We start from the raw sequence: 25,412 nt of genomic DNA on the forward strand, positions 1-25,412 counted from the left end.
TTTGCTTATGATACAGTCCAAAGATAAAATGAAAAAAAACCGGAAATATCAATGCGTTTTCTCATGTTAGTTTTTTTTTACATCATAGAAAGCGTGGATGTTTTTACTATGCACGATTTTGACACATGGGGAAAAATCTAGGCCCGTGATTGAGCAAAATTCTATGTAGAAAAAAATTATCGTTTTACAGTTGTTTGCTTATGATGATGATACAGTCCAAAGATTAAAAAAATGAAAAAAGAGAAATTGTGCGCATCCGGGGAATCGAACCCCGGTCAGTACCGTGGGAGGGTACTATGATACCACTACACCAGATGCGCTCAGATGTTAAACGCTCTTCATTTTAATTTAATTACAATTCTCTGAGCTGCATCACCGCAAAAGCAAGCCGACGATGCCACCGTCGTAGACGCGCGCAACGCCACGGTGCGTCCAGGGAAGAGAGGCCCGGGCCCGCAGGGCAGCGGTGGTAAGCGGCCGAGGGATCTAACAGCCAAGCGCGGGATGGTCCATCCATCGCCTTCGTGTTCGTGGGCTGCCCCGTGCACACGATCCGCGTGGTCCCTGTCGCGCCGCCGCAACTCTGCTAACACGCACAATGATCAGAATCGGTCTATCTCTGCCAGATTACATGGCTATGAGTGTAGATGCAGACAGCGTATATCCTATGCTGTGAGCGATGAGTGCCTGTGCAGCTGCCGTGGCCGGAGGATCATGGATGGCAAGAAAGCTGCAAGCGGGCTCACTGCTCTCCTTCTCCAGGCAGAGAGCCAGTGATGCACCACAACCTGCCTGCGTGTTCACAGGTCCAAGCCGCACCTCACCAGTCACCCCCACTCTATTCATTCCCACAGCACAATTCACTGAAACAGCAAAGAGAATTTGTCATCCACAACACAGCAAACAAGTGTATGGAAAAAGGCGATTCCATGGATTTTGGCTTCTTTAATATACAGCTAAATATGTGTTGGTTATATACTAACAAAAAAGGCGATTATGGCTTCATGTGCATCTAATATACACTGGCTCGTTTATCTCTCAGCCTCTCCTCCAACTACATAAACTCCATCATGCAAATGCATGAGCTTGCTGCTATATTCCCCACGCAACTGGGGACTGTCAACCAAAAAAAATAGAAACGGACAGCAGCGATCAACTTCATGGGAGGTCACCGGCGGCGCTCCGCACATGACCGTCCTTGGGGCATGCTAATCCTTGTGGCCGGTGGTGGACTCATCCTGCTCGCCGATCTTCTGGAACTCAGCCTGGATGACCTCAACGATCTTGGCGTCCTCTGGGTCTGGCTCAGGAATGCTCACGTGCAACGATCCCATCTTGATGAGCTCCCTACGCGACGCTTGCTCTTTGATATGGTCGTATAGTTCTTTGTGGAATGGATGGTCAAGGGAGTAGCAATCGTCAACATCAGCAGACGAATGCTTTGATGATCCAGAGCCCTCCCGGCGGCAGAAATGGGGAAGTGATGAGTAGTCCATAATCTACAAACGTCAAGCATCACCAACTGTTGTACTCAAGGAAAAAAAATACACGGATGGATATATTTCCAGTTATTTACCTTCAGCAGTTCATCTCTCCCACAGCCACTCAAAACTTTAACCTTCTTTTTTGTCCTCTCCTGCAATAAGGGCTTCACAACCTAGCAGCATGATCAAATTAACTGTCATCAGTTTCTGTTAAAACATCACTAAAAAACATTGGGTCTGAGCATCAGTGGTAATTATAGTACCTTCCAACAAGCAGAAAATATGTATGGAACGTTGACAACATAATAGGTCTCTGTCTTTTCAGGGTAATTTAAATCATCAACTGTTGATATGGAAGTTAACATCTGCCCATTGAATTAAAACTATATTAAGAAAATAGCATTGCCATAATCGATACCCAAAAGCAACAAGTAATGCACACAGCATGCAAAACTTTTTTTACAAAACATGGACAAGTGAATAGTTATTCTCTGAACTTCATCGTTAACACTTTGCCTGAATGATATAAAGAGATGAACTGAAGAGTGGACAGCTCAAAGTTCAAGGGGTAAGCTATTCCTCTTGAACACAGGAGGCTAGATAAAGCTAACCCCAATATTCTATTTATCCCTAGATAATTACTAAAAAGGGTATGCATATTCTAGTGATTATTATTATGAATGTTCAGACAAGAATACTAACTCATTAAAGTATGGTCTAATGGCAAAAAGGGGGTTAATAGTCATAGCAGATACCTTTATTTGGCTCAGTGCTGATAGCTTCAAACCAGTCATATCCAGAACTTTTATGCACCTGACAACAGGCCGCTCAAACTGTTGTGTCAGCCTAGGCTAAATGCCGTGCAAATAAATGTTAGAACTGGATTCATATGTTTACAAACTAATCTTAAACTCCAGGCATTTTGTGGATACTCACCAAAATTATACGATCACGGTACTCATTAATCTGGATATGAGATTGCACATAGTAGTGAACCTGAGATAAAATGCCTCTATTTTTAATTGGCACAAGACAACTCAGTAGAAAGAATCACAAAGCTACAAGTAAGATGAAGTTAGTTGAATAAGAACATTATTTAGGTCACTAACTGATTGTGTACAACAGTCAAAGCTTATACCAACCTCTCAAATATAAAAGTGTCCATAGCATACAGTAAAAGGCTAAAGGCATCCAGTTTCATGATTTTGGCTGTAGTTGTAGCCTACTAAACAAATAGCAAGCATTAGAGTAATTACCGAAGCTTTGTCATATGTGCTATGTCCAACACCAATGCCAAAAACTGGGAGACCCTGCCAATGAGAGAAACAAAGAAAAAAATGAAACAAAGATAGAAAGAAGGGAATTATTATAACAATTAACAACTACCACATGCAACTTAACAATTGTGGTAGAAGGTTTGCTAATATTTTTTGAAAAAAAAAACTAAGTCTCAAGGAACACAAACTACTATAGTACACAAATGGGAAGCTAATGACTCTCTGATGTTGCCCACACGTGAGAAATATAAGAAAGGCAAACCCAAAGCCGAAGGTAAGAATTCACATAAGATCCCTACAGTTTTCTAACAAAATATTGTCGGGTCAACTGCAGTTATCACAGATCCCAAGTGAAAACATCACCTATGATCCTACAGACATAATAACCAAACAATGCCCAGTCAACTGCAGTTACCACAGTTCAAGTAAAACTTGTATGGCGCCATATCATACTTTGAAACTACAGACCTTAATACACACTAGTCAGTTACCCGTACATTTACATTTGCTATGGTTTCTATATATCTTATATGTAGTTGACCTTGTATATATACAATATCTATTCTTAGTATAACACAAATGAACTTCAGCTGCAGTGTTAGAGACTCAACTCTTCTAGTCACTGGTCGCGGGTTTGAAGCCCCATTCTGCCGCTTTTTTGCTATGAATTTCGCTGGGCGTGTGCTGCGCTGACGCGCGGGCAGAGCCGACGATATTGCCACTTAATATAGTAGAGATGTCGTTGTTAGTAGAACATCATTCCATGAAAGTTTGACAAACAATATAAGTTAAAAGTTTAACCTCTTTTAAGATGCATTCAAGGCCCCGATACAAGAAGCTACCGCTCCTGGGGCTTAACACTACCTAACTTGATAATAGGGCACTCCAAAGAAATAACAACACACTACTAAGCCACATGGAGGTACTGAGAGCTCAGAGCGCTCGCCTAGGGCTCCTAGCGCCCTGGGACAACCAAGGATGAAATAACCTAAGTTCCCAAGGAGTCTTGTGCCCTGGGGCACTAGTCAAAGATCTAGACCCCTCATGTCTCGAGCCTAAGCCCACGGGGTCCCTTGTGCTCTGAGGCGTTATGAAGACTATAGGTACTCGGTGCCTCCCCCCCCCCCTCAACCCCCAACACTAGTGGCGCTTAGACTCGGGGATCTCTACTGGTCCCTAGGTCCCTAAAAGTCCTCGACCTCGCATCCAGAAAGAGGTCAGGCCCCGAACCCTTTGGGACCCCGAAGCCACATGGGAACAAGGGACTCAGCGCGACTAAGTGTAATCCTACCGCAAGGCAGAAGAATATGATTAGGCCCACCGATGGTGGTGCAACCCAGGGGAGGCACTCCACATCTAAAGGCATAAAGACTAGTCCATAGAGTTAGCTTAACGGATAAGTCTCAGTACAACACATTAAATGTGTGATATCCAACATTACAGGCCTAACAAGTGTGTTCTTGCCACGATTTGCTGCATGATGCTTAAGAACACTATGTAGTACATGTATCGGCCTTCTAGCATGCGCACGCAAAGTGTACCATGAAGCATTATCAAGTATCTACACCGGCTACCAACTATATTGTACTGTTCAGCACGTGCCCCATCGTCTGTTGATGCGGCAGGTAGCCAGGTACAACAGCCGCCTAGGAAAGGACATCTCTGACAATGTGCTACAACCGGGGGCATGGGCCCCGGTACGACTCTAAAAACAGAATAAGAACAAGGTAGTTAGGTCTTAGCCGTTGGAATTCGTGGTTCATGTACCTCTCCTCCTTGAACTATAAAAGGGAGGGGTTGAGTTACATTTTGGAGGGCTCACACACTAGGCTGGGGTTAGACCAATTCAATCAGATCCGGACACTCTTACACAAGAGATCTCTCATTAGGCAAGCATAAAGGTGGATTAGGACGATTAGGCTAGAACTCCCACCACAACGAAGAGTTGAGGAGCTAGAAGGTCTTGATGTTTACTCGTGTTCGAGTTTGTAATCTTTGTCTCCTTTGTGTTCACCAAGTAGCAAGAGGATGTAGGGTTTACACACACTGTGGCCCGAACCTTTCTAATTGCCTGCATGTTGGCTCCTACTCGTATCCAAGTTCACTAAGACCACCGACCTGCGTCATGCTCATCTGGTGTTGTTACACAACGACAACTCTATACGAAGAATTTCAACGAGGAGATGACAAATTAAATCCAAGAATTGGGTAGCCTTAGAATACTACAGTACAAAGGCATATATATTTCAAACACACAAATGAATGGTTCATAATCAATTCATATAGGGTAATGGTTCAACCAACAGATTTTATTACTGGAAGTAAACTATACCTCCTTTGTGTATCCTGACAGGCCAATAAGTTGTGAATCACGTATTGATCTGTATAAATCTACTGGGACTATAGGTCTCTGCAGATGGACAATGCAAACATTGATCAGAAAAAAAAATGAAGAATTTTGCTATACAAACATACACAAATAGAAAGATCATTGAGAGTGGTATTGCTGCAATAATAAAATAAATAATCAAAATCAGAAATGATTAGGGGAAGACCAGAATCACAGAACTAGAAGGGAATCTTCGGTAGCTTTCTGATTAACATATACGGTAATATCTCGAAAAATAACATTCTAGACGGGATGACTCACCTCTAGCACACTATCAATTTCATTTTCAATCCTCCAATCCAAAGAATCAACAATCTATAGAAACAAATATATTAGTAACTAAATTCAGTTATGACTTGACCCACGGATGAGAAACTTGTATGAAATGTTACCATTTTATGAGCCTTTGGTACGTTCCACTCTCTAGCCTTAAGGAAACGCACCAGTGTTTCTTTGGGATAGCCCTGGTGCATATTCTGAAATAAACGAAGACATGCACATATTGTCCCGGAATCACTCAAGAAGTTACAGTTTAAGTTGAACAAATAATCATGTATTATATCTAACAACACTGAAGCGAAGGTAGCAACCAAACATTTTCGGAAATTTAATCATGTCTATATAGTCAAGCGTGTAAGAACATATATGAAGTATGAACATGTGGGTGATACAGACTATGGAGCAATGGCAACCAAAATACTATGAACAAAGGTAGTCTCTGTATTCTGTAGGGAGTTTTGTGATTCCAGTAATTGCGATAATGAAAGAAACACATATCAGAAACAGAATGTTGACTCTATTCATTGAATGCTCTCCTATGTTGAATCCAAACTTATGAAGTATAATTGCAACTACCCATCATAACAAAATATGTGAAAACTTAAAATGGGTTGGATGGAGATGAACAAATATTAATCAATGTTTTTTCTTATAGTGGTTAGAAGGGCAGACCTGGTGCAGTGGTGAGAGTTGTCTCACTGAGTCACCGGATCATGGGTTCGAGGGCTTGAGGTAGTCTCTCAGCATTTGCAGGGGAAGGCAGGCCTCGGTTCATCCCTTCCTCAAACCACGCTCATGTGGAAGACTCCAGCACTGGGTCTGCCCTTTTTCTTATAATGGTTATTGAGCTTAAATTAAAGTTTACATGTCTGGTTGTTCCACATGACATCACTTCTTAATCACAATCTCGAATCTCCAATAAAATAAACTTATATTAGACACTTTCTTTTACACACCTAAAATTTTAGTTTGGAAATAAATCCTCCAAACTGGGAAGGAGCATTTGATTGTTGAGAAATTTTGAAGGGCCAAAAAATAAGGTTTGTTTGTTGAGAACTGCTTCAGTGGTCCTTCCATAAAACTCACACAAATCTCAAATTGAATCAATTGCTAATTAAATGTTCTATTGATCATTTTCATCTTGAATCTCATATGGTCCGGCTCGGGCCATGCCCAGCCAGCCACTTCCTAACCAAAATCCCAGATAGGATCATCCTCCTGATCCACTTTCATTGCTCATGGCACCTCATCTCCACAAGATGACTGAGTCCAGTTTGAAGTCATAGGGAAGGATAGGATGCAAGCCACATATAGGCCTTGTTAGACTGTGTTGTGTCTGGACGTCGGCCTCATGTTAGTTCAGCCCTTTAGTGGTGTTGGCTGCACTATATATTTGTAACCCTTTCCTAAGTAATGTATCTACGATTTCCTGTGGAATTTCCCTTCTATCATGGTATCAGAAGACCTCTTCCCCTGCTTCTCCCTACCAAACCCTAACCCTAGTTGCGGGCACTGTTCATCTTCTTCCCCGCGCACGGTGCCTCCTCCCTATTGGAATTGGAAACCCTAACCTAGAACTGTACATGGGCTGGGCCAAAGCCCATTACATTATTATAACACACACAGTCTAACACCCCCACAGAGTCACAACTCTATCCATGTTGAGACTGAACCAAAACTCCGAGAACACCATGGATGGGAGGCCCCCCCCCCCTTGGTGAAAATATCGACGAGCTGGGAGGTAAAGATATCCACTATTTTTGTCGCCTAAGAAGGGAGAGGGTCATCGAAAATTCCGATGCAGATGATGCCTGTTGCAGGTGTTGAAAAAGTGTCATGTTGTGGCATCCTCTGCTATTGATGAGGTGTGTTGACACATCGTTATTGTTGACGTAGAGTTAGGGGTGGTAACGGGCCATTTAATTTAGCTTAGCAAATTTAAGGATCGAATCAAGTTAGGGGCCGGATCATAAAACAATACAATTTTGAACTAACAAAATTAAGGGCTTTGTTGGTTTGTGAAGCAAGTATTAGGGCCATGATCCATTACCACCCCTACGTAGAGTTGGCAATGTCATAGCATGTTGGTGAAGTTGCAACTGAGTTTTCTCCTCTCGCCATTGAGATTGTCTAGTAGGCAGAGAATTTTTCAAGCTTGAATTCGTATATTGCCAAACTTGAGGATACCTAGCTATTGAAGGGGACTGCGACTAGTGTAGGTCGGAGGTTGCCATTGTGGAAGGGTACGCAAGGCAACAAGAATTGACCTCGCTAGTTGAGGTGGAGTCGATTTGATCGGTTACCTTGCATTATTAAGGATGAGGTAGAAGCATTTGGTTCTTGTTGCGAAGCACGTAGCACAATCGCCATGGGGTAGGAAGAATCAACAATGTAGGGATAGAAACAATTTTTAGCTCTTTTGTTCACTGGTTTAGCTTCAAATTTTGGCCTAGAGCTCTATTTAGTCATCATAGTAGATGGTGTTGATCGATGATGGAGAACTAGTTGATGAAGAACCAACCAATTGATTTGTGTTGGTTGTCTTTTCATGTTTGAGGATGAGTGAAGTTGATGCAGAGTTAGGCATATGTGACATAGAGATGACGGGTCCCATGATGGTGGTTTTTGTCATTGAATCTAGTATTGGTGTCACCATGTTGATGGTGAAGGATGAGGTCGATGATAATTGCCTTGTTGTAGCCTTGTCATTGTCTTTCTTGTGTTGGGCGCCTAGAGCATCTATGATAGATATCGTCGGTGTCGCGTAGGTTGGCAATGTAGATGGTATTTGTTTGTGGTGATGGGTGTTGAAGTGTATAAGTGGATTGCCTACCTTCTTCTAATAGCTTAAGCTTTTGGGCGAACTGGTTAGTGCATCCACTCTTAACATGACATCAAAGTCATAGGTTTCGAGTTTGAATCCTGGCAGAGGCTTTATTTGTGTCTCTGTCCCTTTATTCCTTTAATTTCACGTTTACGCATTTCCCTCTGGTTGCACGTGAGTGAGGGTGTTGAAGTGTATAAGTGGATTGCCTACCTTCTCCTAATAGCTTAAGCTTTTGGGTTGAACTAGATAATGCATCCACTCTAACAATGGGGACCAATGAAGAAAACACGAGGCCAGATGTGCAGGGGTCATCCTTAATCGCTCCTAAACTCCTGAAAGCCCTCCATGTAGTAGTTGTTGAAGGTGATAGCAATGGAGTGGAAGTGATGCTCGCCACTGATGTTGTTGTCAATAAAGGTGTTGCAGTCGACATAGGCGATACCGGCCTATGATGTTGTAAGCTTGTGACGTAGGTCCAGATGTGGTAAGCTTTGCTATAGTGATTCGCTTTTTTAGGTTTAGCCAAAGGTAGTGATGGTACTATTGCCAATTATCTAATGTGCAATATGGCTTGGGCGACATTGATGCAGTCGCTACTGATGTAGATGTGGGCACCAAGGAGATCGCATCTGAAAACACTTTAGATGCATCAGTAGAAAACAATTAGAGGTAATTTGATTATCAGAAGCAATGGATGTCATTGCCTATGCACCTCTTTTGAGTTGGATTGGCACCTCTGATGTGTTGCTCTCCGACTGATTTAAATCTGTTGTTGATGAGTTTTGGTGTCGTGCAAAAATTCTGTCTAGCTCCTTTTACAATTACAGGGTGTTGGCATAGATGGCGACAATGGTGGAGTTGTTGTCAGTGTATATGTTCTCAATGTCGGTGTTGGTTTGTTGATTGATGTGCAACCGTTGTTGACGATATGGTAGAAGTTGATCCCATTTAAAGACACCCTAAATGCATCCATAGAATAAAAAATTAGGGTAGTTTGGATGTAGGGTTGTTGGAGGTGTTGGTAGGGGGACGACAATATACGCCTCCAGCATCTTATTTTTAGGTTGGTTCGGATCTATTGTTGGGGGGCATTGGTGTCGTGTCAAATTCTAGTGCAATTCTCTCATCCATAAATCATAGATGTTGCTGAAGCTAACCATAGTGGTGGATCAGAACATGCCCAAATAATTGATCTGTCTTTGGATACCAGGAGTAACAGTCCTTGATCTGGGGGTGTTTGGAGGAGATTAGAGGGGGGAGCAGCTGCCCTAGGGCTGGTCACGCCATTAGCAAGGCCGGCACTGGGCATAGGGCCACCAGTGCGGCCGCCCTAGGCCCCCAAATCTTAGGGCCCCCACCTCTTGCAGTTAATTGTATAGCTAATAGAACAGTAAATAGTGGGTTATATAATCTAATATCTGAGTTTAGAGTTTTAAAGTTAACTTGTCAGAACCACTCATATATTCTATTGATATCATGGTTTTTAAAGCGGTAAGGCGGTCCAAGGCGTTGGACCACCGCCTGGACGCCTAGGCGACGCCTAGGCGAGGTAGGCGGGCAAGGCGCCTAGGCGTCAGACCACCACCCGGACGCCTAGGCGACGCCTTAAGAACAGTGATTGATATCAACACGATCATTAATAACTTTGCCTAAAGAAATGTTAGAAGAAACTTTTGAGGTATAGTAAAATTTATTTTGTATAATATTTTGAGATCACATTAATTCTCAGCTCCGGCCCTGGCCATTACAAAGTAAGAGGTCGATGACAACAGGATGCTACGATCAGCTGTGTGCATGGGAGGCGACATGATGCAGCAGCTAGAAGAGGTAGGACAGCATAGGCAGAGAGAAAGGCTAGCGACTAGAAGAAGGGGGAGAGAGGATTAGGGTCTTCCTCTAAATTGTTCTTGCTTAATCTTAAAGGATATACCTCCCTTATATTTATAGAGAGGACTCGACGACTCAACTTGACTCACAAGTAATCCTAGCTTCTAGACTCTTCCTAATCCTAACCAAGATGGGCTTTGCAATACGCTACACGAGTGCGTGCTAGATTGCATGCTACAGTTGGTCCGACTTGGACCCAACACCTTCGTACCCCATCATGGCAATTTAGGCCTGTGACATATTAACCGACAATTTGTTTGCTTTGAGATATGTGCAAATTTTCATGGAAAAGGACCAATGAAGCAATTCTCCTATATGTTTGGTTTGCGTTCAATAAAAAGGAAAGAAAAACTAGCCTTTACAATATTTACATGTTAATCTAGTAGACAAATTAATTCTTGGGAGGGATTCGTGGATCGAGATTCAACAGATTTGTAGTGGTATCCGTCCAGTTTTTAACCCCGCCCACCAGCACCCCTAAGAAAATGTCAGAACCAAATGAAAAGCCAAATAAAAAATCTGCTAAGACAAGACCATTAAAATCAATGGGGCCTGGGTTTAAGTTTAGTAAATCATAGTCACAACTCACAACTCACAACCTTGTTGGTTTCTGAAGATTTCCATTCACGCCAAAGCAATGAATGGAACTGATTTAGCACACATGTAAAACATATGGCCTTTAGAACATCTCTTAAGCGGTGATGAAAACCTAGTTGAGATGGATATGTGCCTTCATACTCCAGGCTGCAAGTTTGGTTGACGTTAAAAACCAAAAGAGAGGATTATGCCACAAGACACAAAAGTTCCTAGATGGCAGTTAGTTACGAACGTATACAGATGGCATGCAGAATGCCCGAATATGTCCAAAACAACTTAACATATTTAATGGACTAGAGATCAGTAGTCTTTCCATTCATTTCATCGTGGATTGGAAGCATGATCCACGGGGCTCCCAACTGATCTCAGCCTAAACATGTCCAAACTGACTAAGCACAGTATTTGATAGTCTGGGATCAGCATGATTCTGCTATTCCAATGACAGTAGAAGACGATCCATGGGCTCACAACTGATGTCAACCCAGGGAACTATAACGAATTTCACAGAGCCATTATGGGTAAGGTCAAGCAGACAAGCACCACTAAACCTGACTACCCCATTGACAATGCAGCAAATTCACATAGAACATACTACTTGTTACAGATCAAACAACATCTCCGAGCATGCACTTCCTAGCAGTAATAGCTGCATCATCATATCTCTAGCATATATTATTACCCAAGAAACGATCAGATATGAAGTGGATCACCCCCAATTTGACCTATGCCGATTTAGCCATTCATAAGGATTAACGATACAGTGAGTACCTCACTCTCTCTAAATCAGCTCAAATCTCGCTGAAACTTGCAAAGCTACACTACGATGTGACTACATGAGCTAAATTCTACCAGAAACAAAACCAAGATCCATGCTGTCCCAACGAAATGGATATAGTGCACTCCAGATCCATACCTGAAATGATCTCTTCAGCGGGGCCTCCACTGCAAAGATCCAGACCAAGAATAGCGAAGTCAGAAAGACAGGACACCGCAACAACCGCAAAGAAGCCCCGAGAAATGGCGCGAAGCTTCACTAAAGCAAGAAAGCACGCACCTTGCTCCATGAGGAGGCTGAGCTGCTTGACGGCGTCCTCAGAATCGGCCCCCATTGCCGCTGGAAGAGACGATCCCGAGCACAGATTCGGCAGTCCCGGTGCGGAACTGGAGGCGCGAAGCGAGGTAGATTCAGTCGGCGATCTTAGGAAGGCCACCTGAGGTGTATTTGTTCTCTTGTGGTGTGCCGTGTGCTCTGCTCCCTTGCGCCTGCGCGCCTTTGCTTCCACGGTCTTCCTTCCGTTCCGTTCGCTAATCGCGCAAGCGTCTCAGTCTGTACGACAGTTTGCTCGGACCTCGGCGGCAGACAGAAGGGGAACCGCATCACGCCGTACAAGTACAATTCACACTGCTCCACTTTTTACCGCCCACCCGAAAATGAAAATATCTTTTCTTTTTTATAATATGTAAACGATATGAGAAAAACAGTGTCCATATAAAAGATATAAGGAATATTTATTTTTTGCCAGAATATTCCTCTAACCGTTTGGATCTTAGAATTGAATTTCTTTCTAATAAACCTAATTCAAACATATATCAATTAAGCTAATATGATTTTATATAGAATTTATTTATATATTGTTGTTGTCATATATGGAAGATATGTATATGTTATATCTCTACTATAGAAGAGTGAGAAGAAGAACGTGTTATAAGTTATAAGTAGAAAAATGAACTAGTGATATATAAAATTAATTTCCACACTTTATCCTATAAATTTAAGATATATTTATATCTAAACTTTGTACAGAATTAAATTTTAAAACAAATAACATACTCTATTAAGTAAATTTTAATTTCTTCAAAATAAAGAGCGGCCCCATATAATATGTTTAATATTGTAGAAATCAATATTGTAAGAAAATACTTTTGAAAATAAATCTCATAATATTTTTTTTGTTAGAACAGCCCATATATAATGCTTATATTAGGTTCTGTTTGTATTTTCTGGAAAGTCAAAATTCTCAGAAGGGGCTGAATTTAGAGTTTTCCGTAGTTTCCAAACCGACTAAACTAATTATGTTAAAGTGTATAATGAACTCTTATCATTGTGTTTCTTGTGTGAGTCGAAAAACATATATAGAACGTTTGATTTGGAATTCATGTGAACAAATGCAACTTTCGGAAAATTATCCAATAAAAATCGACTAATTTACGCAGAGGGCTAGAGTGTCAGAGAATTAGGCATCATTAGTTTTAATGTAATCCAGAAAATCAATGTGATGTATGTGACGATATATTTACTTCACAAAATCACTTGGAATATATTAAGGTGTAAACATCAACCTTCCTTACAGTAAGGAAAGATGTGCATCTGAAATGATCCTTATTCCTCTCAGTATACCATTAGCTTGTTTCACCATTCTAATTCACGGGATCTCGATCACATAGAACATGTTACCATTATGATAAACTTTAGGTGGGTCTCAGAGCCATCTCACTTGATGCACTATCTATCACACTACGTGATAGCCCCTTAGTAAATTGATCTGCCAGATATTTAGCCGTATGGAGATAGTCCAACGCTATTACTCTAGAGTTTCTCAATTTCCTAACAGATTTCAAACGCCTCTTTCGACTTCATATTATTCTTAGAACTATTTATCTTAATTATCACAATCTGATTATTATAGTTCATAAAAAATAGCCGGCACAGGTTTTTCAACCACTGGTAAATCCATAAAGAGTTCACGAAGCCACTCAGCCTCAACTGAAGCAGTATCTAATGTTGTGAGTTCTGCTTCCATAGTTGACCTCGTTAAGATGGTCAGCTTGCAAGACTTTCATAAAACAACGCCACCTCCAAGTGAAAACACATATCCACTTGTGGCATATATCTCATCAGCATCAGATATCCAATTCGCATCACAATAACCCTCTAGTACTGTTGGGTACCCGGTATAATGGATGCCTAAACTCATAGTACCTTTTAGATAGCGCAAAACTCTCTCAAGAGCACGTCAGTGATCATCTCCCGGATTTGAAACAAACCGGCTAAGTTTGTTCACAGCAAACGAGATGTCAGGCCTTGTAGCGCTAGCTAAGTACATGAGTGAACCAATTATTTGGTAATATCTCAATTGATCCCTAAACATCCTTTGTTTTTTCTTCGATAGCTTACTAGGATCATAAGATGTTGGAGCAGGTTCACATTCACTATAACCAAAGCGACTCAAAACATTTTCCACATAATGGGATTGCACAAGTGTGATCCTACCATTGCCTTCTCTTAGTAGCTTAATATTAAGAATAACATTAGCTTCTCCCAAATCTTTCATTTCAAAATTATTAGACAAAAAGTCTTTTGTCTCTTTAATCACATCAAGACTCGTCCCCAAGATTAGAATATCCTCAACATACAGGCATAAAATTACTCCCTCGCCCCCACCATACCGATAATATACACATTTGTGTGCTTCGTTCATAACAAAGCCAAAAGATGTCAAAGTTCTATCGAACTTTTCATGCCATTGCTTAGATGCTTGTTTTAGGCCATATAAAGATTTCAATAATTTACACACCATGTTGTCTTGACCGTTTGCTACAAACCCAGTTGGCTACTCCATGTAGATTTCCTCATCTAGCTCTCCATTTAGGAATGTTGTCTTAACATCCATTTGATGGACGAGAAGACCATGAGAGGCAGCCAGAGAAAGTAGCACATGAATTGTGGTCAATCGATCCACAGGTGAATAAGGACACTCAACGACCTCCTAAGTTGCATTAGACATAATAGAATCCATCCCAGTCCTTATTGCTTCCTTCCAAAAGTCAACATCATGAGAGGAATATGCCTCTTCAATGGTATTTGGTGTGTCATCCACAAGATATACAATGTAATCATCACCAAAGGACTTTACAATCCTTGGTCTCTTACTCTTTCGAGTTGATACATTGTCATATTTCACAGGATTATGTATATGGGATTGCTCAGTGTGTTCTACCAAAATAAAATGCTCATGGGGTATCGTTGGTTCACCATTAGATGTATCATGTGTAGCTTTCATGGGAAATTTGTCCTAAAAAAACATAGCATCTCTGGACTACATAATAGTACCAACCAACATGTCCGGTACTCCAGAGTTTATAATTAAGAACACATATCCAATGTTGTGGAAAGCATACCTAAGTAAAATACAATCAATAGTTTTCGGTCCTAATTTGCGCTTCTTGTTAATTGGCACATTCACTTTAGCCAAACGACCCCAGGTGCACAAATAGGAGATATTTAATTTCCTCTTTTCCCATTCCTCGAATGGTGTGATTTATTTGTTCTTTGTGGGACTTTATTCAGGACATAACACTCTGTCAAGATCGCCTCACCCCACCATTCCTTAGATAGTCCCGAAGTCTCTAACATGGCGTTAACCAAATTAGTTAGAGTACGGTTCTTTCTTTCAGCAAACCCATTAGATTGTGGTGAGTATGGCGGTGTCGTCTCATGAATAATACCATGTTCCACACAAAAATCAGAAAAATCACCCAAAAATATTCTCCGCCACGATCAGACCTTAATCATTTACTTTTCCTCTCGAGTTGATTTTCAACTTCAGCTTTGTAGGTCTTAAAATAATACAAAGCTTCGCCTTTTGATTTTAAGAGATACACATAACAAAATATAGTAGAATCATCGATAAAAGTAATAAAATATCGTTTGCCTCATTTAGTCAATATTCCGTTCATCTCACATAAATCGGAATGTATTAAGTCTAGTGGTGCCAAGTTCCTCGCCTCCACAGCCTTATGAGGCTTGCGAGGTTGCTTAGATTGCACACACATCTAGCACTTAGAACCTTTGACTAAATAAAATTTTGGGATTAAATTTAAATTTGCTAACTGTGAGACACAACCAAATTTGATGTGACAAAGTCATGAGTGTCAAATATATGACTCATTCGAAATAACATTGTTCACAGACTTATTACACACATCATGCAAAGATAAGCGGAACAAGCCTCCACTGTCATAGCCTTTTCCAAAAACTGTCTCATACTTTGACAGTATACATTTATTAGATTCGAACGCAAGTTTATAGCCATCTCGACATAAAAGTGAGCCACTAACAAGATTCTTTTTTATGGAGGGGACATGTTGCACGTTCTTCAATAGCACTGTCTTTCCCAAAGTAAATTTCAGAATGAATGTACCAACACCAAGAACACGTGCATATGATATGTTCCCCATCAGCAAGGCTCTAGCCCCTTTGCACTGATAAGAAGAAAACAAAGAAATATCAGCACTGTTGGGGACTTGTTCTCAAATGCTATGAATTAAGAACAAGGTAACATAAAATGTTAAAGGTTAAGGCCCTTCGTCCTTCGAAGCATTATTTCCCTTAGGATATAATGATCTTCAGACGAAGGTCATGAAGGACATACCTTCGTAAATTGCGATATATGTCAATAAAAGAAGAAGCATATGAAGTATAAGAGACAACATAAACAATCATATAACATTATTAACTCATTCTCATTATATTACCATGGAAATATAGAAACAATATTGAATTACAAATGTACCTTTGGCTTGATAGAAGGTAAAAGTACAAGCGTGACGCACAAGTGAGTACAAGTCAGCGTGAACAGTACGGGGGCACTGTTCATCTATTTATAGGCACAGGACGCAGTCTGTGAGAAATTACATTCATGCCCTTCATATTTACTATTGACTTATAGACAACCCAATGGGGACTAGATAGCCTTTTCCCCTTTAAGTCGGTTCCTCTTTCCGCCATTGAGCCGAAGCTCCCTTGCGCGTAGCTTCGGAGCAACTCCAGCCTTCGTCACGACCATGCTCTTCACATTGTATATACTTTTAACCCGAGTCCGAAGGTACCTGTTCATATGTCACACTTGGAAGACATTGTTAAATCATGTTTTTGAGGACCTTCGGAAGACAAAGGCCCCAACAAGCACACACATGAATGTTACCACCAGTGTCAGCCCACCACTCAGGGGATTGACACACTAAAAGAACAGTAGGTAAAAGATTACCATACCCCCATGTTCCTTCTATGGTCTCGCTAACAACCATGTTTACTGTTTTCTTCTCTTGAGCTGATTTTTTCTCTTGCTTAAATTTGTGGTCTGGACAAGCACTTGCCCAGTGATCAGTACTATCGCAAACAAAGCAACCAACTCCTTTGTTCTTCTTTTTGAACGAGGCTATCTGCTTGGGCTTCGTGGCATTCTATTGCTTATTCTTCTTTTTATTATTATGTGACGCATTGGAGTTCTTCTTTTGTACCATATTGGCACTAGAAGTCTCAACTCCTTTTCCACGAGTGTATTTTGTTCTCACCCTTTCCTCAACATCAAGAGAACCAATAAGCTCAACCACGCTAAACTCTTGTCTCTTATGTTTTAGAGTGGTAGCAAAATCCGTCCAAGAAGGTGGCAACTTAGCGATAATAACGCCGACCACGAACTTGTCAGGCAAGACACATGGGAATTGTTCGAGTTTCTTAGCCAGTGTTGTATTTCATGAACCTGTTCAACTATAGGAGGATTTTCCACCATCTTGTAGTCAAACAACTGCTCTATGATGTACAGCTTGCTACCAGCATCATAAACACCAAACTTCTCATCTAATGCATTCCATACTTTTTTGCGGATGTGCACGTTAGATAAGAATCAACATACTTGTTGGCAAGAGCGCCAATCATGGCGCCTCGAAACAGGTTATCGGCAACATCGAACATTCTCTCCTCTTTAGGAGTGAACTGTTCAGGTTTCCCCTGTGCGGCGTGATAGCAGTTCATTACAGTCAACCACAGTATCATCTTACTACGCCATCTCTTGTAAAATTTCCCATCAAAAGCTTCACTTGGTTTTAACGCACTAGCAAAACCACTAACAGAAAAATGCCTAATATCAGGTTTTTGGATTGTTAGAGAAATAGGCATTTTCAGTTTTAATTTAATCCAGAAAACCATTGTTATGTATGTGATGACATGTATGTGCATGTGTGTATGACCACTCACATAAGCAGTAAACAACAGTAAAACATGCACAAAAACGAAGAACAGAGTGTACCCTGCGGAGGGACCGATGCTCAAGGCATCAGTGGCTCCATTCACACGAGACATCTCGTGTGTATGTTCGATGTAGTCGTACGCAGTCGATGCAGGCAGATGTACGCAGTGCAGTCCCTCAAACAACGTCGACGAAGAGGAACTTGATCAATGATGGTTGAGCGGACAAAGTGAGCAGTCGCGAGTACGCTCCCCAAAAACCTGATCGCCCGCACACCCGTGAAAGTGTAGCTTTGCGGACGACGATTTTGGAGGACTGCTCTCCCACTCACTATGTGCTCGTAGAAGGTGGGACGGGAATGGGCTGTGTGCAACATGTATGAGAGTCTATTCGCGCATCACTAGAAGCAGCCTCATCTCCTCCGTATTTGTACATGCACAGAGGGAGGCAAACAGACAGTAATGGTCGCCATCAGAGCTATCGTTATAGCTAGCCAAAAAACTGACGCCATAAGAGACGCCCGTTACTAGCCGACAACCATTACAACTTGTCTGTTACTAGCCAACACAGGAAACAGTCAGTAACAAACGACAGTAATGGACGGTCATCACTCCAAGCAAAATGTGCAACCGTTAGGAAGGAATATTCGGACCAAGGTCTGATCTACCACGGCCCAGCCCGGCCGGCGGCACGAGCGCGCGTGTGGTAGTCCTTCATCCTTTTCTCAACTTCTCAATAGATGCACCAATGGTCCACCTATTTAAGTTGATTGATTTGTCCCTTGAACTTCTGGTATGGTACTAAAGTATTAGTACACCATAGCATTGAAGTGGGCCTTTATCATTGACTATTATTGAATATTAATTTGGGTCAGGCTCACATTAATCCAACAACATGTATGTGCATGTGTGTATGACTACTCGCATAAGTAGTAAACAACAGTAAGACATGCACCATTACTAAGAATAGAATGTACCTTGTGGAGGGACTGATGTTCAAGGCATCCGTGGCTCCATTCACACTAGACATCTTGTGTGTATGTTCGATGCAGTTGTACGCAGTAGATGCAGGCAGATGTAGACATTACAGTCCTTCGAACGGCACCGACGACGAGGAACCGGATCAGCGTTGGTCGAGCGGACGGAGTGAGCAGTCGCAAGTACGCTCCCCAAAAACCTGATCGTCCGCACACTCGTGCAAGTGTAGCTCTACGAACGATGATTTCATAGGCCTACTCTCCCACTCTCTCGTGTGCTCACAGAAGGTGGGACGTGAATGGGCTGAGTGCAACGCGTTTGAGAGAGCGTTCACCTCCTCCGTATTTATACATGCACAGAGGGAGGGGAACATACAGTAATGGTCACCATAAGAGCCAGAAACTAACATCCATTACAACTCATTCGTTACTAGCCATAAGACAGGAAACATACAGTAACGGACGGTCATCATGACGGTCATCACTCTAGGAAAATGCGCAATCGTTAGGAAGGAATATTTGGACCAAGGTCCGATCTACCACGAGCCACGTCCTCGGCCTCGGCCATGGCCCGGCCCGGCCGATGGCGCACACGCGCGTGTGGCAGTCCTTCATCATTTTCTCAACTTCTCAATAGATGCACCAATGGTCTACCTATTTAAGTTGATTGATTTGTCCCTTGAACTTCCAGTATGGTACTAAATTATTAGTACACCATAATATTAAAGTGGGCCTTTAGCACTGACTATTATTGAATATTAATTTGGACCAAGCCCACATTAATCCAACAATCCCCAACAAATGCTAAGTCACACTAAAATGCTCTCATCATCTTAAATGTTTGATAAACTGGTGTTTCGATGGAGACTATTAAGTTGAACATCCACCTAGAACCTAGACTACACTTAACCACAACTGCACAATGGACTAGGCCTTGAATTGGCAGTTTTGCGTGGAATAAGTTTCATCTAAACTCTTTACTAGTACTACATTGCTGAGTGCATCCCCTCTGGTTGGAGCATATAAGTCAAACTCCATAGCCTTTCATAGGAGACCACCAAGATCTCATAAACTGTGACTAGCAGTTAACCCATATAGGTATGTTCCTCTAAAGATGTTCTGTAGGACAACATCTTTGCTTCACAAAGCCAATTGGAACATATTAAGGTGTAAACACCAACCTACCTTACAGTAAGGAAAGATATGCTGAGAGCACCTAGAGGGGGGGTGAATAGGTGATCTTGTAAAACTTTAACTTAATGCCACAAAAACTTGGTTAAGCGTTAGCACAGTATTGCCAAGTGGCTAGAGAAGAGTCTTAGCGAAAACACAATAACCACAAGAGAATCAACACAGGTAGACACAGTGGTTTATCCCGTGGTTCGGCCAAGTACAACACTTGCCTACTTCCACGTTGTGGCGTCCCAACGGACGAGGGTTGCAATCAACCCCTCTCAAGCGGTCCAAAGACCTACTTGAATACCATGGTGTTTGCTTTTCTCTTCTATATCCCGTTTGCGAGGAATCTCCACAACTTGGAGTCTCTCGCCCTTACAAAGATGTTCACAAGGAAGCACAGAGTAAGGGAGGGATTAGCAACTCACACAAGACACAAAGATCACAGCAAATACGCACACACAAGACCCAGACTAAAGCTCAAAAGACTAGCACACTAGAACGGAGCTCAAATCACTAGAATGTCGAACAAGTGCGCAAGAATGGAGTGTGAGTGATCAAGAGTGCTCAAGGAATGCTTAGTCTTCTCCTCCATGTGCCTAGGGGTCCCTTTATAGCCCCAAGGCAGCTAGGAGCCGTTGAGAGCAATCAGGGAAGGTAATTCTTGCCTTCTGTCGCCTGGCGCACCGGACAGTCCGGTGCACCACCGGACACTGTCCGGTGCGGATTTCCTTCCTTGTTTGGCGAAGCCGACCGTTGGCAGCCTTGGAGCCGTTGGCACACCAGACACTGTCCGGTGCACACCGGACAGTCCGGTGCCTCCTTCTAGCCGTGGGCTCGGCCACGCGTCGCGCCCGGATTGAGCGGCCGACCGTTGGCTCACCGGACACTGTCCGGTGCACACCGAACTGTCCGGTGAATTATAGTCGTACGCCATTTATTTCTTCCCGAGAGCAGCAAGTTCGCCTGAGCCAGCCTGGCACACCGGACACTGTTCGGTGCACCACCGGACAGTCCGGTGCACCCAGACCGAGCTGACTTTGGCTAAACAGAGCCATCTCATTTCCAATTCAATCTTTCATGTTTCCGGCACTTAGACACAATACATTAGTCCATAAAACAATGTACTAAGTTTAGAAACATACCTTTTGACATGATTTGCACTTTGTCCACCATATTGCATAGATCAACACAAAAGCACTTGTGTTGGCACTCAATCACCAAAATACTTAGAAATGGCCCAAAGGCACATTTCCCTTTCAATCTCCCCCTTTTTGGTGATTTATGCCAACACAACATAAAGTGACTAGAACAAGTGCAATATCAATGCAAATGAAAACCAAAAGTTGTTTTGAATCAAATTTGGCATATATGGATCATTCTTTGCCACCACTTGGTTTTTTTTGCAAATCAAACTCAAATTTCTATCTCTAAGTCAAACACACTTGTTAAGACATAAAGAGAGTCATTTCAAGAGAAATTGATTCAAGATTTCAAAAACTCCCCCCTTTTTCCCATAATCAACACTTCTCCCCACAAGAAGCCACCTTTTGACAACAAGAGCCAATAAGAGTATTTTGACAAAACAAAAGCTCTATTCTATTATTTTCAAAATTCTCAAGTGGTAGCTGATCCATTTATTGCTTTGGCCTTTATTTTCTCCCCCTTTGGCATCAAGCACCAAAACGGGATCAATTGTGGCCCTTGAACCCCATTGCCTCACCAAAATCTTCAATAAGAATACAAAGGCAATAAGAGTACGTGAGATGAACTTGGAATAAGTTACCCTCTCATCGGAGTGCAGTGGAAGTCTTTCATGGTCCAAGTCCACCTTTTCCCTTTCAAACCTCCTTTGAGACTAAAACAAGCAAACTCAAGCATATGGTTAGTCTCAAAGGGTCAAGTTGTAACACATCTCCCCCTAAATTTGTGCATCACTTGCAAAGGACTTGTGAGGTCCGAGGAGTGTTTGTACAACTTGAGCACCACAAGTAAGCAACAAAATGCATAAGGAATATGATCAAAGGCATAAACACATGTATGCTATAAATCAATCCAAGTTCCGCGAATCTAAGACATTGAGCTCGCTACGCAACTTGCAAAAGGTCTGCTCGTCTAAAGGCTTGGTAAAGATATCGGCTAGCTGGTTCTCGGAGCTAACATGAAACACTTCGATATCTCTCTTTTGCTGGTGGTCTCTCAAAAAGTGATGCCGGATGTCAATGTGCTTTGTGCGGCTGTGTTCAACAGGATTATCCGTCATGCGGATAGCACTCTCATTATCACATAGAAGTGGGACTTTGCTTAGATTGTAGCCAAAGTCCCTAAGGGTTTGCCTCATCCAAAGTAGTTGCGCGCAACACTGTCCTGCGGCAACATACTCGGCCTCAGCGGTGGATAGGGCAACGGAGGTTTGTTTCTTAGAACTCCATGACACCAGGGACCTTTGAAAGGGAAATGTGCCCTTGGGCCATTTCTAAGTATTTTGGTGATTTAGTGTCCAACACAAGTGCCTTAGTGTAAAAAGGTGGACAAAGTACAAATCAAGAATAAAGGTATGTTTCTCAGACTTAGTACATTGTTTTATGGACTAATGTATTGTGTCTAAGTGCTGGAAACAGGAAAAATCTGATTGGAAATGTCTTGGCTCGAGCAGCCAAGACTCTGCTCAGTCTAGGAGCACCGGACTGTCCGGTGGTGCACCGGACAGTGTCCGGTGCGCCAGGCTGGCTCGAGCGAAGTGGCCGCTCTCGGGAATTCACTGGCGACGTACGGCTATAATTCACCGGACTGTCCGGTGTGCACCGGACTGTCCGGTGAGCCAATGGTCGGCCGGGCCAACGGTCGGTCGCGCGATCTGCGCGGGACACGTGGCCGAGCCAACGGCTAGAAGGGGGCACTGGACTGTCCGGTGTGCACCGGACATGTCCGGTGCGCCAACGGCTCTCTGGCTGGCAACGGTCGACTGCGCCATTTTTGGAAGGAAATCGGGCACCGGACAGTGTCCGGTGTGCACCGGACTGTCCGGTGCGCCAGTCGACAGAAGGCAAGATCTGCCTTCTTAGAATGTTCTCAATGGCTCCTAGCTGCCTTGGGGCTATAAAAGGGACCCCTAGGCGCATGGAGGAATATACCAAGCATTTTTACAACATTCCTAAGCACAAAGACCTCGATTCCGCGCATTTGTTTCATTGTGATAGCATATAGAGCTCTAGTTGAGTTGTGAACTCATTGGTTGTGTTGCGAGCTCTTGTTGCGACTTGTGTGCGTGTTGACACTCTGATTTTTGTGTCTTGTGTGCGTTGCTAATCCCTCCCTTGCTCCGTGCTTCTTTGTGAACATCTTTTGTAAGGGCGAGAGGCTCCAAGTTGTGGAGATTCCTCGCAAACGGGATTAAGAAAAGCAAAGCAACACCGTGGTATTCAAGTTGGTCTTTGGACCGCTTGAGAGGGGTTGATTGCAACCCTCGTCCGTTGGGACGCCACAACGTGGAGTAGGCAAGCTTTGGTCTTGGCCGAACCACGGGATAACCACTGTGCCATCTCTGTGATTGATATCTGTGTGGTTGTTGTGTTGTGTCGAGACTCTTCTCTAGCCACTTGGCAATTACTGTGCTAACACTCTAATCAAGTTTTTGGTGGCTATAAGTTTAAGTTTTACAGGATCACCTATTCACCCCCCCTCTAGGTGCTCTCAATTGGTATCAGAGCCATTCTCTTCAAGAAGGGACTAATCGCCCGAAGAGATGGATCCTAAGGGAAAGGGGATGGTGGTCAACAACGAGAAGGAGTCTATCTTCAACGAGCCGAAGGATGACAAGCCTACCGACTCGGGCTCGGGCCACAAGCGCAAAGACGGGAAGAAGAAGAAGACAAGGCGCATCAAGGAGATCATCTACTACGACAGCGACGAATCTTCCTCTTCCCAAAAGGACGACGATGACTACGAGAAAAAGAAAACGGTCAATTCGAACTTTTCTTTTGATTACTCTCGTATTCCTCAAAGTACTAATGCTCATTTAATATCTATTCCACTTGGTAAACCTCCTCATTTTGATGGAGAGGACTACGGATTTTAGAGTCACAAAATGCGTAGTCACTTGTTCTCTCTCCATCCAAGCATATGGGAGATTGTAGAGAGTGGAATGCACTTTGATAGTACGGATAGTCCCATGTTTATTAATGAACAGATTCATAAAAATGCACAAGCTACTACTGTGTTGCTAGCCTCTTTGTGCAGGGACGAGTGCCATAAGGTGAGCGGCTTGGACAATGCCAAGCAGATCTGGGACACCCTCAAGATCTCTCATGAGGGGAATGATGTCACCTTGCTCACCAAGATGGAGTTGGTGGAGGGCGAGTTTGGACGATTCGCGATGATAAGGGGCGAGGAGCCAACCCAAACATACAACCGGCTCAAGACCCTTATCAACAAAATAAGGAGCTACGGGAGCACGCGATGGACGGACCACGACGTCGTCCGCCTAATGCTAAGGTCCTTTACCGTTCTTGATCCTCATTTGGTGAACAATATTCGTGAAAATCCTAGGTACACCAAGATGTCGCCCGAAGAAGTTCTTGGGAAGTTCGTAAGCGGGCGAATGATGATCAAGGAGGCAAGATACGTGGACGACGCGTTGAACGGTCCTATTCATGAGCCTCAACCCATTGCTCTCAAGGCAACGAGGAGCAAGGAGGCACTACCGAGCAAGGTAGCGCAAGTTGAGGCGGCCGGGCTAAATAATGAGGAGATGGCCCTCATCATTAAGTGCTTCAAGACGGCGCTTAAAGGTCGCAAGGGACAGCCAAGCAAGACCAAGACGAAGGAGAAGCGCTCGTGCTTCAAATGTGGTAAGATTGGTCATTTCATTGCTAACTGTCCCGATAATGAAAGTGACCAGGAAAAGGGGAACAAAAGGGAGAAGAAGAAGCATTACAAGAAGGCCAAGGGCGAGGCACATATCGGAAAGGAGTGGGATTCGGATTGCTCCTCCTCCGACTCCGACAATGAAGGACTCGCCGCCACCGCCTTCAACAAGTCATCCCTCTTCCCCAACGAGCGTCACACTTGCCTCATGGCAAGGGAGAAGAAAGTAAGCACTCATGATACTAGTACTTATGCTTCTTCAAGTGAGGATGAGTCTAGTGATGATGATGAGACAGATTACTCATGCTTATTCAAGGGATTAGATAGATCTAAAATTAATAAGATTAATGAGTTGATTGATGCTTTGAATGACAAGAATAGATTACTAGAAAAACAAGAGGATCTTTTATATGAGGAGCATGATAAATTTGTTAGTGCACAAAATTCTCTTGCTCTAGAAATTAAAAGGAATGAAATGCTCTCTAGTGAATTATCTACTTGTCATGAATCCATCTCTAGATTAAAAAGTGTTAATGATGATCTGAATGCTAAGTTAGAAATAGCTAGTAAATCAACATCTTGTGAAGAAATTGTTGAAACTTGTAATAGGTGTAAAGATTTTGACA

At 42.7% G+C, this 25,412-nt stretch overlaps 1 protein-coding gene and 1 non-coding gene across 4 annotated transcripts; both read right to left on the reverse strand.

The window, feature by feature from the left end:
- Window positions 1-249: 249 nt before the first annotated feature.
- Window positions 250-320, reverse strand: TRNAG-CCC (transfer RNA glycine (anticodon CCC)). Its single transcript has one exon. It is a non-coding gene; the product is annotated as a tRNA-Gly (tRNA).
- A 588-nt stretch (window positions 321-908) lies between these two features.
- Window positions 909-12,086, reverse strand: LOC100191363 (Sec14p-like phosphatidylinositol transfer family protein). 3 transcript variants are annotated; one of them, XM_035967647.1, is made up of 12 exons: window positions 11,795-12,086; window positions 11,654-11,682; window positions 6,102-6,248; window positions 5,543-5,626; window positions 5,412-5,465; window positions 5,094-5,171; window positions 2,741-2,794; window positions 2,421-2,480; window positions 2,240-2,335; window positions 1,748-1,849; window positions 1,577-1,657; window positions 909-1,499 (listed from the first exon to the last, which is right to left on the reverse strand). In XM_035967647.1, the coding sequence occupies exons 4-12, from the start codon at window positions 5,621-5,623 to the stop codon at window positions 1,209-1,211; spliced, it is 897 nt and encodes a 298-aa protein (XP_035823540.1). In that variant the 5' UTR covers window positions 5,624-5,626; window positions 6,102-6,248; window positions 11,654-11,682; window positions 11,795-12,086; the 3' UTR covers window positions 909-1,208. The 3 variants fall into 3 exon arrangements, with proteins under 3 accessions (XP_035823540.1, XP_020408588.1, NP_001130269.1); XM_020552999.1 differs by having other exon boundaries at window positions 6,102-10,887; NM_001136797.1 differs by lacking the exon at window positions 6,102-6,248 and having other exon boundaries at window positions 914-1,499; window positions 11,795-11,996.
- Between the last annotated feature and the right edge of the window lie 13,326 nt (window positions 12,087-25,412).

This window comes from Zea mays, chromosome 5 (assembly GCF_902167145.1).
Source record: "Zea mays cultivar B73 chromosome 5, Zm-B73-REFERENCE-NAM-5.0, whole genome shotgun sequence".
In the NCBI taxonomy this organism is placed as follows: domain Eukaryota; kingdom Viridiplantae; phylum Streptophyta; class Magnoliopsida; order Poales; family Poaceae; genus Zea; species Zea mays.

Bases quoted from the DNA above. Each gene is read 5' to 3' on its own strand.
- LOC100191363 (NM_001136797.1), bottom strand. From the start codon at position 11,849: ATGGGGGCCGATTCTGAGGACGCCGTCAAGCAGCTCAGCCTCCTCATG. The intron at 2,481-2,740 runs GTAATTACTCTA...ATTTTATCTCAG, and splicing joins GCACATATGACAAAGCTTCG to GTTCACTACTATGTGCAATC. The intron at 2,336-2,420 runs GTGAGTATCCAC...CACGGCATTTAG, and splicing joins ACCGTGATCGTATAATTTTG to CCTAGGCTGACACAACAGTT.